We start from the raw sequence: 14,239 nt of genomic DNA, 5'->3' as shown, positions 1-14,239 counted from the left end.
AGTAGACTATATGCTTACTCTACCCACGTAGCTTAGCTAGTACTTAGGAATTAACTACGCGGAAGTTATTAGTAATATCCTTAATACGTTTAAGATTATAAAGGAGCGGCTTAGCTACTTTATTACTAACAACGCCTATATAAATAATACTTATTTAGATTATCTAGCAGTTAAATTTAGCTTTAATAAGGCCTATAGGCGCGCTCGCTGCGCTTACTATATCCTAAATCTAGTTACTTAGTAGCTTATGTTTAGTAAAAATAAAGAAGCTTTTAAAAATAAGGATATAAATATACTAAAAGAAGAAGAGTTTCTAGAGCAGTGGCGAAAGAAAGGACTATTTGGAACACTTTATAACCTTATTAATTTAATTAATACGCCTCAGCTTATGCAGCTATTTAAGTAATATTAAGTTAATAAGAATATACCTCCGTAGAAAGGCTTTTAAATTAAGCAGCTTATTAAGCCCATTAAGACCCGCTAGAATAGCTATTATACTACCTTTAAACGAGCTACCAAACTCTAAGCGCCTCTTAATTTATTTGTTTAGTACCAAATTATAAAATATAAAAAGAAAACAGCCTCACTTAGATTTAAAGGCAAGAAGGTGCCTAAGCCTTGCCGCTATATCGCTATTAGCGGCTTAAACGTATATAACTAGTTAATTATTAATAAATATATGGAGATCCTTAGCCCTTTTAAAGAAGCTATAAGCTTAGTAGAAGGTAGAGGCAAGGCTAGTAAACACGGCGCGATTTAGGAGGTTATTCCTACGTTTAATTAGCTGCTTAGAGTCTTTAAAGAAAAAAAGGATTGCGTTGCTAAAGCTATAATAGAGGACTATCCAAATTAGGAAGCCATAGAGGATTATTTTATAATTAATCTAAACGTGGCCTAGGTAAAGCTAAATAACTACTACCTTAAGCTTAATGATACTCTGGTATATTATATAGCAGTCCTTCTATATTTTTATTTTAAACGCTTCTACTAGAACGCGTAGAGGGATAGGCCCAATTAGATTATTAGCGGCGACGCTATCTTCTAAACTCTCTGGCTTTAGTATAAAGATTGTTTACTACCTTTATTAGTAGAACCAGAGGCACCGCCTCTAAAGCGCGTACGAGCCTCCGCCGGCTGTAATAGTTATATTAATGCCTACTCTGGTGCCTTAATACTAAGCTAGATAGTTTGCGAGGATGAGTATACGCAGTAGAAGTTGCTTAATCCTCTATTAAAGGAATACCCGTTGGCCCAGAATCTAATTAAGTACTAGTAGTAGATGCAGATTAAGTTTCCACACCTTGCCCAGTTTGCCTTTAATATACTAATTATACCAGCTATAAGCTTAGATTGTAAGCAAGGATTTAGTGAAGCTGGTGATCTACTAGAGCCTTATTAATCTAGGCTGCAGCCAATAATAATTGCTGCTCTACAATGCACGCGTTCTTGGAAGAAGATGGGTTATAAGAAGGCCGCTAGAGAAGGTAGTAAGTCTATTAATTTATATAAAGCTAATAGCTAATAAAGGAACAGCTGCTACACCTTCCTCTGCTACCTCCTGATCCTCTACACCACGCCAAGATCGCGATATACGCGCTGCCTTTACCGAGTCTGCCTCATAAACTGCCTCCGGGCCGCGCGAATAAGCCTATACCTTATACTACAATTGATTGATGGTGGAGGAGCTTGGTGGGCAATATACTGCTACTAGGCGAAGCCATGGCGGATTTTCTATAGAACTTCAAATTCTATAGAACTTCAAATTCTATTGTCTTGGCAAGCAATTAGCAAGCAAGCAAGCAAGCAGACGTGATTTTGAGGCTAACAAGCAAGCAAGCAAGCAGAGGGCTTCCAAATCGGGCAATCAAGCAAGCAGAGGGGTGTTTTGCTTGCTTGCTTGCTTATCAGCAAGTCTGCCTCCAGGATAGCGAGTGGGTATTCGTTTCTACCGCTTTTTAAGAGACCGTCCGTCCTGGCTTCGAACTTATCCGATAAATGGAATGCTTTCCGGCACGAACATCTTCATGAAATATTGTGAGAGCATTGAGAAACGAAATTAGAGCGATATTCACAATTTGGTCGTCACTTGCAGGCTTCACTCGCCATCTGTCTCTATTCTGATGAGGTGTGAAGGCCTAGGATGGTCTGGTATATGGAGTTTGATATAGTTGGGATAGTCTTAAGAAAGGGAGTTGAGGCTATCTGTAGCCTGGCGATGATTCGGTTCGGTTCGGTGAATGTGGATGAGGCAGGACCCAGCTTGTTACAAAGGCTATATGGGCTTGACGGTTGTGGGGGTTCCGGGACAGATCACCTGTGTCGCTTGGGAGGGATATCTTCACAGGTAATGACTTCCTTTAGCGTGTCGGGCCGACTCGGGCACAATTTTACACACTAGCGATCAAAACGCCGTTGCGACTAACCCTGCCAGCAAACTGTAGCCAAAACACTCAGGGGTATCCAGCTTAAGCCCGGGACGCGGCCAAAAAACCAACTAGACATGAAAACTAAAAATGATAAAGGAGAGCAACGATGCCAAAGCGAGATATAGGCCGCAGCGGGGCTCTGGACCCCGAACGAGCACTGTACAAATAGGTCTAGAAGGGAGTCTTCCTAGACCTGAAATCCATAAACAGAAGGCTGAATATACGAACTGAAGATTATGTAACTAAAATAAATGCGAAAGGAAAGAGGCCATCTCCACTCTCAACATTCTGTTCTTTGCCTTCCACACTCTGTAGTTTTCAATCCCCATCCCACATAGGCGTCCACTCCATTCCGGGATAACTAACCCCGCGCATAACCGGCTCCTCATCCTCCTCAGCACTCAACTCGAACGCCTGCGCCGGCGCGCCGCGATTCCTCTCCCACGCACTACTACGACTAGCCGTGCTGCCGCGGCCCCTCTCCAGCTCGCGCGCCCTCACCCGCGCCCTCTCGCGCTCCGCCCGCTCCCGCTCGCTCTCGATGCGCTCCTCGTCCGCGCGCTGCATGCGCTCGATGCGCTCGCGCTCTTCCGCCTCCAGCAGCCGCTGCCGCAGCATGTTGGCGCCCATGTCGCTGGCACTGCGCTGCGGCTGCGCGGNCATGCTGGCCGGCTGCGGGTGCGACAGTGGCACGGGGAGCGAGTCGCGCCGGCTTTCGTTGTAGCCGACGTGCGGCGGCTGCGGGCCGTAGGCTTGCTCTTGGTACGCGGGTGCCTGTGGCTGTTGGGGCGGCTGTGGCCCGTAGGCTGGGTTGTCTGGGTGCATGCCGGGCGGGCTGTGCGGGATCTTGGGCGGTGGGGGTGGAGGGAGCGCGGTGGCGAGCGGGTTGATGGGGGAGGTGGCGGTGGCGGGGGATGTGGGGAGCGGGTATGCGGCTGCCTGGATGGGGCCGCCAGTGTTTGTCTGGAGCTGGTAGGGGTGCACTGGGGCTGGTTGCTGTGGCTGTGGGGTTTGGGTATTCGAGTGAGGAGGAGGCTGAAGGTGCTGTGACGGATGTGGTGATGGATTAGGTGGGGGTTGTTTCTGTGGTTGTTGCGGTTGCGGTGATTGCGGCGGCTGTCGCATGAGATATGGCTGCGGCGAGCTGCGTGGGAGGACTTCACGGAAGCCTTGGAGAGTAGGGCTGGAAGTGGAGGGTGGCGCTTGTTGGCTCTGCGGTGGATGCGGCGATGGTGTGTGGCCGTTCCGTACTGCCTGCTCTTGCGCCGCTACCTGCTGCTGTATCTGCATTTGCTGCTGCCGTTCGATATATGCGACCTCATCCTCTCCACCTTCCTCAATTGGTAGGCTTATATTCCATGGCCGCTCTTGATGTGACGCCTCGCTGATACTGCCCATTCTGGGCTGTTTCCCCCTCTGATACTGCTGTTGTGGTGGCTGTTGTGGCGTACTTGGAGAAGGATTTGAGATGGGTGAGACAACTGGTGATGAGGCGGAGGCGCGTTGCGAGCCGGGAGTCATTTGTGACTGGCCCAAGACTTGGGGTGAAATGTTTGGCCGATGGGGATCGGAGTATTGACGCGCTGGAACGCCGTAGGAAGACGGCGACTGTCCACGTGCGGCAGTTGCCACTTGATTAGGGAGGTTTGCTGGTTGAGGAGCAGGCTGAGATGCAGGAGGCTGCTTAGAAACACCATTGCTGTAGGCGGCAGGGACCTGAGGTATCTCATAGCGGGGCTCTGTGTTGGGTGAGCTTACACGCTGGGAGGTGGGCGTGGTTACAGGATTCTGCGAGCTTTGCAGAGAGGAGGTAGACGAAAGGCGGCGTTGGTTTGGAGGCTGTTGGCCTGCGGTAGCTTGTTGAGCTATTGCTGCGAAGCCGCTGGCGCCGTGGTTATGGGACCACCGCTGTGGCGCGTAGTACCCGCCTGCAGGTGGCTCCTCGCCAGCCTCGTCGATTCGACTCACGGTATGTTCGAAAGAGGTAGTTGTCGAAAGGGGCGCTAGTTGAGCATCCTGTGGGCTTAGCTGTCTGGTGGGCGGAGAAACAGAAGGCTGTCCTTGTGGGGGTTGAGTTGGTGGTTGGACGACTGTTCTTGTTTCCACATGTGCTGAAGGATTCCTTTGAGGACCTGGAGGAGGGTAATATTGCTGTGGCACGCCCTGGGGAGGGGGATATTGTGGCGGGATTGGGTAACCCTGAGAAACTTGTAGAATTACCGGCCGTTGCTGGGGATATTGCTGTTGGGGGATTTGCGGCTGCTGGTACTGCTGGACAGGTGGCTTTTGAGCCTTCGCAGCCTTCTCTCCTTTCTTGCTCAGTTTACTTGGTTTAGTGGACGGCGAGTGTCCTGTGGTCCCGGTTCTCCCAAAAAAACTTCCCAAGCCTGAAAATCTTTTCTTTTTCCCCGTTTCCGGGACTCCCGTGGTCGATGCCCGCTGCGGTTGTGGCTGGGCATTCTTTCCATTCTTTGAGGAATTCATAGGAGCGCCAGGAGGTGGAACCTGGGGAGGAATGCCCTTGAATGACGCAGGGCTCGTCGGATACCTTAGGTCTAGCCGTGAATCTGCGGCGTGTGCAACGGTACTCTCCTGACTAATGTGAGATTCTGTTCCAACACTTTGCGGGCGACTGGCTAAAGAGCTGAAAATGCTAGGTTTACGCTGTTTTTTCTTATCGTTGATTTGTTGCTCTGGCAGATCTCCTAAACTTGGCTGGTATGAGAAGCTACGATGAGAGTCGTTAGGGGATGTTAGTTGCGGGTTTATCCTATTATTCGACGGTAGCTGGACTAGGTTAGGGTGGGCTCTTCCCTTGGACACAGAACTAGCAACCTTAAGTCGTCCAGCATCTGGCACCTCTTGCTGTGCGGGGGCCTGAGGTGGGCCAACACCAGAGAGCTGGTACTCAGCACCTAGCAGACGGGGATCCATTGCTTGACGCGCCATCATCTGCTGCTGAGCTTCATATTCATTCCGTGGGAGAGGAGGCGAGCCGTACTGTTGGCCTTGCATACGAGGGTCCTGGGAATAAGGTTGTCCAGGTAGACGGCCTTGCAGCCTAGGATCCACTGAATAAGGTTGACCTGGGATATGTACTTGGGCTTGGACTCTGGGATCTTGTGGATAGGGTTGTCCTGTGATTCTGCCCTGCATGCGAGGGTCCTGCATACGTGGATCCTGCATGCGAGGATCCTGCATACGAGGATCTTGTATACGAGGGTCTTGCATCCGTGGGTCTTGCATCCGTGGGTCTTGCACTCGTGGGTCTTGCACTCGTGGGTCTTGCACTCGTGGGTCTTGCACTCGTGGTCTTGCACTCGTGGGTCTTGCACTCGTGGGTCTTGCACTCGTGGGTCTTGCATCCTTGGATCTTGGAGTCGAGGATCTTGGAGTCGAGGATCTTGGAGTCGAGGATCTTGGAGTCGAGGATCTTGGAGTCGAGGATCTTGGAGTCGAGGATCTTGGAGTCGGGGATCTTGGAGTCGTGGGTCTTGCATCCTTGGGTCCTGCATTCGAGGATCTTGTGCTCGGGGATCTTGCATGTGGGGGTTTATCATTCGAGGATCTTGCATGCGTGGATCCTGCATACGCGGGTCCTGTATATATTGTTCTGGTGATAGTGGCTGACCCGGGCCAACTTGCTGCGGCGGATGCCGATGTTGTTCCTGCAGGCCACGCAGAGGCTGTCCCGCCTGCTGAGATAGCGGCCCAATAGGTCCCATAGACTGGGCAGGCCCAGCCTGCTGTCGTACCTGCTCTCCAGCCTGCGGTGGAATTATCTGCTGTTGCGGGGCGCCAGGGCTGGGGCCCATGCCGCGCTCAGGCTGTCTCGCAGCCGCCGCAGCGGCTATTCGACGCGCCTGCTCCTCTTCGAGTGGTGTCTGCTTGTGCTCCTCCGGCCGCGGCGCTACGCGCTGCGGCTGTCCTTCGCCCCTAGATTGCTGGATACTAATCACCGCTGGTTCTGCCACTGGAGCGTCCGCCTGAGGCTGCGGCGTTATGTCCCGGCTCGCCTCCTCCTCCACTATATCCTCTCGATTGATCTGCTCCTGCGGTCTTCCTCTTGCGTCCCTGGGCAGAGAAATGAAACTCATCGGCCTTTCCACCGGCGATTGTTCAACCCTCTCTCTCGGTGTTACCACTACCTCTAGCGGCATTGGGGGCTGCCGTACTGGAGGTTCGGCAACAGTAGGCACGGAAGCTGGAACAACCGACACTGGGATAGGTGCGACTCTGACCGGCTCGCCAGTTTTCTCATCATGCAAATCCCTCACGATGCCATTGTGGTCCGCATAAAGATCAAAGCCGTCATCATGGACAGGCGAGAGTATCTCTGGCTGTGACTCTCTTGTAACATCTGCGCTTTGCATGGGTGCTTGCGCTGCATACCGAGGAGCAGACGTGGTAGCAGGAGCCTGATGGTTTGAAGCTCTTGACCAAATAGAGCGGTTGCTGGTGGTAGATGTAGGCGTTCCTTCAGCTGATACGGCGGAAGAGAGGAGGGAAAGGAGATTTCTAGAAGCTCCGTGTACTGGTGCCTGCTCGTGTGACTGTGTATGTTTTGGAGCTTGTTCTGGCGCTGACTCTGGAGTTGGTACTGGCTCCTGTTTTAACTGCTCTTCTTGCTGTGCCACTTGCAGCGGGCTGGGTTGCATTCGTGGCTGCTGTTGGGGTTCTTGGCTTTGTACATGGGCACTGAACTCCTGTAGCTGTCTTTCGTGGCCTGCGTTTGACGCCGCCGCAATAACTTCATACCTATCGGCGAATGGTCCGTCGTCAGGTTGAGGCGGTAGTTCGGAAATGCTTTCCTGCTCCCATGACTCCATAGAGGATCTAGTTGGAGCATACTCAACCGCTTGCATTACTCTCAGCGTCTGAGAGGGAGGTGGTGGAGGAAGCTGTTTTGGTACTGGCGGTGCAACGAAAGTTGGCTTAGTATCTGTATGGCTATAAAGCTCATCCGGAGTTTTAGCCGGCGTCTCTGGAAACGCACCCGGAGCATCAACGCTAGGTCTAGGCACTTCACTTTCCGTTTGCTGCTGCTGAGACACAGGGTTCTCCTTCTGCATTACCGGCGGCGCTGGAGTATACCGAGAGATGTGGTTTTGTGCGCTAGCGATAGTATTCTGCGTATGTTTACTTGCGCTACTGTTCGTGTGCTTTGTCGGCGTCGCCTTTTCGTCTTCGCCTTCGAAGACGGGCATTCGATGGCCCTCGGAAGAGACGGGCGAAACGTCACCGGCGCCGATCAATTCTGTTTCATACGCCGGGCGGTCTTTCGATGTTTGAGGATCCTCTCTATCACCAGATTTAGTGCTATTGTGATTCTCCTTACCGGCAAAGCCTCTTGTCACGAGTGATGACAGCACAGGGCTCACATCTTCCGGATCCCCAGCCTGGTGCTGCGGTTTGGTGGTAGTAAAATCAGTTTCCTGCCTTGCTGGTGTGTCCTCTTGATCATCATTGAAGCTCAGACGGTGATGATCTTCAGAGGATGCCACGGGCGAGATATCCCCTGATTCTGATGCTAGGGGCACAGAAGCCGGCGATATGTCTAATGGCTGGCGTAGATGTTGGGGAAGTGCAGTGGTAAGCAAAGGCTCATGATTGAGCTGAGGCGGTTCGTCGTCATTCTCTTCTTGAGGTAGAAGAATGGGCGAGACGTCGCCCGGCCCGGGAGCGGGTAGGTTAACGGACTGCGGAGCAGCCGTGGTGGGTTGTGATAGGTCCCCAGCGGTTGTGGGAGGGTTCTCCAGTGGCTCTTCTGATACAGGGTCTTTTGTATCAACACTAACAGGTTTCTGCGAAATCTCTAAATCCCCCGGATTCTGTCTCTGGAAGGTCTCCAGTACCGGCGGTGTTGAATGCTTAATGACGGACTGCAGGTTGCGGTGTGCCTGGCTCTCCTCACCTTTTCCCTTCTCCTTCTGCCACTCTTCCATACCCTTAGGAATCGGGGGCACAAGGGGGATATCGCCGTCTTTCTCTTGCTGGACAAGCGAGAACGCACTTTTAGCAGGAGAAGGAAGGATCCCAAGACGGTCAGGAGGGGATGTAAGAGCGCGCGGCGGTGTTAAATGCAGGGTTTGTTGGTCAGGATCTTGGATGTTCCACGAATCTGGCGCAGCATAGGAGTGGGGACGGCTGCCTTCCGTCGGCGGAGTCTCCCTGGGAGGGGTGCCTCTGGAATGCATAGACAGTGTTGTAAAGTCCAATTGTTGGCTTTTAGGTAACACAACACTGGAGGGCCGAGGCTTTGAGCGACTAAATGGTGATGAGAGTCTGCGTTTCTTCTCTTTTTTGTCCTTGCTATCGCCGGGATCGGATGATGTTGTCCCCCTCACATGTTTTTCAGGTGTGGTTACCCACTCGGGTTCTTCGGAAGCCTCTCTGGAAGCGGTGGTGGACGAGATTGAACTTGTTCGGGCGGCCTACATATCACACGCATCAACACATGTTCTCATGGGTTTTGGAACGCAGTAAGAGAGTAATAAAATTAACATTGTACTGATTATGAGAAGAGTCGTGCTGGCCCTGGTCGGACATGAGAAGTTGGCGGTTCATGACGACGTTGTGAGGGCTGTTGCGTGTTGTACTATAGCACAACGTAGCAGCCTTAAGTAGAAAAACGCCCAAAGGAAGAAAGACAGTGAATAGAGAAACTTCCGCAGGCGGCTGGCCACCTTCATTGTCTCACCCGTCATTCAAGCATTCGTGGAAAATTACATGTTGCAGTCTGCTATCGCATCATAATGATCACAAGTACTAGAAGCAGTAAAGAAATAATAGAGTAGGAAGAAGATGAAATTAATTATCTACCTTATCTGCGCCTCCGCTCACCCGAAATCGGCCTTTGCCTTTTGCGAATAAACCCTTGGCGCCAATCGTTGCCTTTCCGCCTAATACTCCGGCTGAGTGTAGCAAGTCTTTGCCTTTGGCTTGCATCTGGTGGCTTGTGCTTTTGCCTCCTGCGCCTGCCCCACTAACACTTTGCTGGTTGCCTTGCGGTGCTGCAGTGGGAGTGGAAGGTCCAACATGGGTTGGCATTTGAGAGGCCGCAGCGTTGTATTGCTCAAAGTAAGGCGTAGCCTGGGGCTGCTGTTGTGAGTTGTGAGTTGAGAGCTTGGCGAAAAGAGATATCGATCCCGTGGGTTTATGGCGGCTGGGTCCAGCAGCTGACATGGTCGGTCGAATTGCAAGATTCGCAAGAGGCTTAGAATCCGGATTGGCCGCCACAGTTGCAGCAAGCCATGTGCTGAGACCTGTATTTGGACGTGCGAAATGCTCTCGAGCCATATTGTATGTGGCAATACGATCTGGAGATGATTTTATGGCTAAAATCTCCCTAAAACCTGGAGGCCTGTCCATAATAGAATTAGGCTGAGAAGATCGCACTTGCGTTGCTTGAGGGCGTGGTCCCATAAGCATTGCCTCGTGAGAGGGCGACTGCGGTTGTGCTGGCGGCGGCTTTGGTACAACTTCTGCACTCAACCGTGGTGGAATATCCACTGCCTCGGGGTTTTCGGAATTGACAACGTGAAGACCTTCAATTGAAAGTTTTCCTGGTGGCGTTAATTCTCGAGTATTTTGAAATTGTGATGTGCCTGTACTTGTCTCCGCGACCATTGGTGGTGTCCTTGAGCGCTGAGCTGATGGCTCAGGTTCAACAACGCTGGGAATCGGCTGGACGGTATAGCCCGTATGCCCAGGACCAAATGATGTTGTAGGAGTGATATATAGCTTATTCACCGCTTCTTTTTCAACAAGGCGAAGGGTAGGTGAGCTAGCTTTAGGCTTTTCTTTGGCGGTTTGCGAGAGCCTGGCGTCTGGCGTAGCTTGTGTATTTAAAGATGACTGCGGGCTAAACCTGGTAGGGTCACTCTCAAGGCTAGATCTTTGATCTAACAGATCAGGTCTAGCGCCATAAGAGGTCGGGGGAGACATGGTAGCTCCAGTTGAGGCAGGGATTTGTGCACTTGAAACATCGGGAATCGTTTCAAGGGCCCGACCAGTAACTTCGTTAGAAGACCTTGATGGCTGTGGCTCCGTTGGCTGATTCGTTACGTCTCCATTAGCCCAGTAGCTTTCGTACTCAGCTGGAAGAATTGAGCTGTCCCGGTTATTTACGAGAAGGCCATTAGGTTGCAATGAAGATCTCGAGGGCTCAGGTGCAACAGCCTCGGATGTCTTTAGAGGACTAAGGCTCAAAACAATCTCTTTCCGCAACTTGTCACTCTCCTGGTCATGCAGTGAAGGATCTGTGCTGAGTTGCGGAAGCATGGCTGGCCGGGTGGGAGTCAGCTCGTCGTTTTTTGGAGAGCTTGGCTCGGGGCTCTTCTGTTTCAGAGGAACGGGAGGCGGCATGTCCTCTGATTCGGGAGTAGCATTTTTGAATGAATTGTCTTTTGGCGGAGGCGTAGGCGGTACACTCGACGCAATTGAGGAAGCAGTCCTCTCAAGCTGTAAGGGGCGGAGGTAGACATCATCAACAGAATAACCATGTGTCTCTGTAGGTACTCTGGATTCGGTATCCCGCTCCATTTCAACATCTGAAGGGCCTTTGCCCATCCCCACGGATGCTTTAATGGCTTCACCCATAGTGTTACCAGCAGCCTGTAAGGCAGCTGGAGGATCAGATGCGGGTTTTAAAGAATCGGAAACAGCAGAGTGCTTTGCTGTGGTTGGAGTCAAATCAATTTCCTCGTCGGCTTCGCCCCTGGCTCCGATAGGTGCTCCGAGAGCTCTCTGCTCGGCGATACGAGCATCTCCATGACCAAGTTGAAGATTACTATCACCCTTTTCAGATGGAGTAGCAGCTGTCGTGTACGATTCCCACTGTCCTGGCAATTTTGGTCTGAAACTCCCTCCCCGATGGGCGACTGGGCGTTCAGCTAGCGTTTCCCTTACTGCGCCAATATCTGGGATGTTGTTTCTCCCCTGTGAGGTCAGCCCCTGAGCTCCAGCTGCAGGTAGAGTTAAGTCTTCTTGGCTTCTTTCCCATGAGGAGACACTGTCCTTGGAAGCAATAGAATGAGTAGAGTTACGCCTAGACTCAGAAATTTCGTTGAACTTCCCTGCTAGTTCCTGTACCCTACCCTTACTTGGCGAGCCTGATCGTGATTGTGGGGGACGTTCGAGGGTTAGAGCTTTGATGTCCTTGTGGGATTCAAGGAAAGCAACCTGTGACTCTTTTTCAACATCACCTAGTCCAGAAATATCTTTCTCGGGACTTTGTCTCATTGCAGAAGCAATATCAGCTTCTCGAGTTGCGTAATTTGTTGATGGAGCCGCAAGGCCTCCCTCGATGGGGTTAGGTGACGTGGGGCTCAATGAGCTGATTACTGCAACTTCAGGCTCCGGCAGAGGCTTCCGGGGTTCAATCGCTGGGGATCTCGCGGGACTATGGGCCGGACTTGGGGTATTGAGACCTGAGCGTGAAGTCGCCGAGGCAGAACCGGGTATCGATCCTCCAGAAACATTTCGAGAATGGCCGGGTGATGGTTTCCTAGGAATTTGGTAACCGCTACCAAGCATAGCTGCGGATGGTGGCCTCGAAGGAGGGGTGCCAGTATCGCTGGTTTCTTCAGCGATAGCAGGAGTGGAGGTCTCTCGTGCCTCGGCGTTTCTAGCCTTCAACGCCGAAGTTGCAGAGCTTGGAACGCGGCTCATGATTGGGCTAATACCAGAAGTGCTGTCAGTGTTACTCCGAGATATTCCAGATTCAGATTGCTTCGACATTGGCGTAGGTGGCGCGGAGCAGTCATCGGTTCGATTAAATGCTTGGTCCACGACTGATCGGAAGCCCGGATCACCATAAGGCGGCTGATTTGAAACTTCGTTGCCAGTAGCTGGTGATGACGCAGCACCCGAAGCGGTCGCGCTCGACCAGAAGTCATCGCCGAAGGTTGATAGTCTATGGACCTGTGGCAAGGCCGGGGTCTGCGAAACCCGGTCTAGGGGGTTTGGTTGAATAGAAGTCGACGATGGTTGAGACGACTGCGCAGGTTGGGTTGCAGTTGACTGAACGCCTTGACCAGGGAGACTAAAGTCTGGCAAGTACTCGCTCTTTCTCTCTGCGACAGGTTCTAGCATTGGCTGAAGTGTTCTTCCCGTTTCATGGCCATCACCAGGACGCTCAAGACTTGGGCGTCGTCCATTAAGTCTGCCAAGACTCTCAGAACTTGTCCGCTCTTTGGGGCCTTTCGAGGGTGCAGCGTCTTCGCCAGGACGGGACATCAGCGAATCTAAGCTAGGGCGATTAGATTCCATCGACTGTCTTTCCTTTTCGCGCTCCTCATTAACCCGTTTATAGACGTCTGCAGGTCTAATAAATGGAGGCGGTTTCGCGGCGTTGCTCGGGGTATGTTCCCGAGACGGTGCTGAAGGCATATTTGAGGGCGCGCTCTGAGTGAACGGTGACCCGGCGGGCTCGGTAGGGGACGACTGGCTCAGACTACTCTTGCGAGTTGGGAAGCGTGCGCCTGCTGGCGAAACAGTAGCAATGCTGGGAGCAGGCGACATTCGTGTTTGGAGAGGTGGAGGTAGCGCGGACGGCGAGAAATCTCGACGGTGTTGAGGAGTATCACTTGTGTCCGATTGCGCTGCACTTGTTTGACGAACAACAGCAGGTATTTGCACAGCAACCGCCGGTCGTTGGCCATTGCTCGCAGAGTATTGATGAATTGATTGTCCAGATAGAGCCGTGACTGGCGACATTCCACTAGATTCACCAACTGTTCCATTTTTTGTGTGAATTTGTGCCGTATCAATTTGTGTCTTCTGGTTTAAAGTCCCCAAGGGTGGTGGTGTCGCCGTAGAAAATACCCTCCGCTCGTCTCCAGCGTCGAAGGAATTCTTGCGTGGTATTGGAGGTTGGCCGGCCGCTTGCGGATCTGTAAAGCTGTGCCCTGGCTCGCCGGCACTCTGCTCTTGCTGTCTGGGACCTGTGGGGGCTGTAGGCTTAGGCGGAGGAGGCGGCTGACCGTTGGCACCATACTCGTCGTATTCATCATACTCACCCCAGTCGTCGCCATCGTATGAGAAAGATTTTGCCTCGACCCATCGTTTTGTCTTCATGCGATTAACATTGGTTTTAAATGAGGGCGGTTGACCGGCTTGAAAGACATTGTGTGGCTTTGGGTCACTGCGAAGAATTAGCTGGCGCTACATATGCACGGCTGAATGATGTACTTACAGCGGCGACTTTGACGACTCTTCAGTAAATTGATATGGCCGAGACATGATGTCCTAACCAATATCCCTTTCCCTCCGTAAAACGAGGAATACACAACACCACTCCCAAAGAGGAGTTATAAGGGCGACGCCCCGTGGGCTGGCAGCGGCGCGGAGCGCATAAACCTAGCGAGTGACAGCAAAGCAGCCGTGTCGCAAGGCAAGCAATTAAGTAGTTGCGGATGAGGTTCGATGAACTACTAGAGGCTGGCCCGGCGGTAGTATTAGATATAGAATATGCAGCGAGAGCTAAGCCTGGAGGTTTGCTGACCCGAGGGCCTTGGTGCAGAAGACGAGGCTCGTGTGGAGAGAGGATGAGGATGATGCGGCGAACCTGTTCTATGGCGATCAAACCCCTGCTGTTGACTTGCGATACTGCTTGAACACTAAGATGAACAGCGCCTGCTACAATTAACGAAAGAGGGTATCAGTACTGTAGAGGAGGTGTAGGTAAGGGTGGTTAAGAATGCCAAAGACCTCATTTCACCACAGTGAGCTATGGCCTGCTTCACGCCAGAAACGCCCGCGTAAACCTGACAATGAATTGTGGCTGAGCACGGCCTGTCATCGAACACATC

General features: G+C 52.0%; 1 protein-coding gene across 1 annotated transcript; it reads right to left on the bottom strand.

Moving 5' to 3' along the window:
- Window positions 1-8,911: 8,911 nt before the first annotated feature.
- K441DRAFT_667727 (uncharacterized protein) lies at window positions 8,912-14,035 on the bottom strand. Its single transcript, XM_067649892.1, has 2 exons — window positions 13,624-14,035; window positions 8,912-13,572 (listed from the first exon to the last, which is right to left on the bottom strand). The coding sequence occupies exons 1-2, from the start codon at window positions 13,668-13,670 to the stop codon at window positions 9,237-9,239; spliced, it is 4,383 nt and encodes a 1,460-aa protein (XP_067498818.1). The 5' UTR covers window positions 13,671-14,035; the 3' UTR covers window positions 8,912-9,236.
- Window positions 14,036-14,239: the final 204 nt, after the last annotated feature.

The sequence above is a fragment of the Cenococcum geophilum genome, assembly GCF_001692895.1.
Source record: "Cenococcum geophilum 1.58 unplaced genomic scaffold K441scaffold_57, whole genome shotgun sequence".
Lineage (NCBI taxonomy): Eukaryota > Fungi > Ascomycota > Dothideomycetes > Gloniales > Gloniaceae > Cenococcum > Cenococcum geophilum.
Note: the sequence above shows the minus strand (reverse complement) of the source record. Positions and strands in the feature narration are given on the sequence as shown.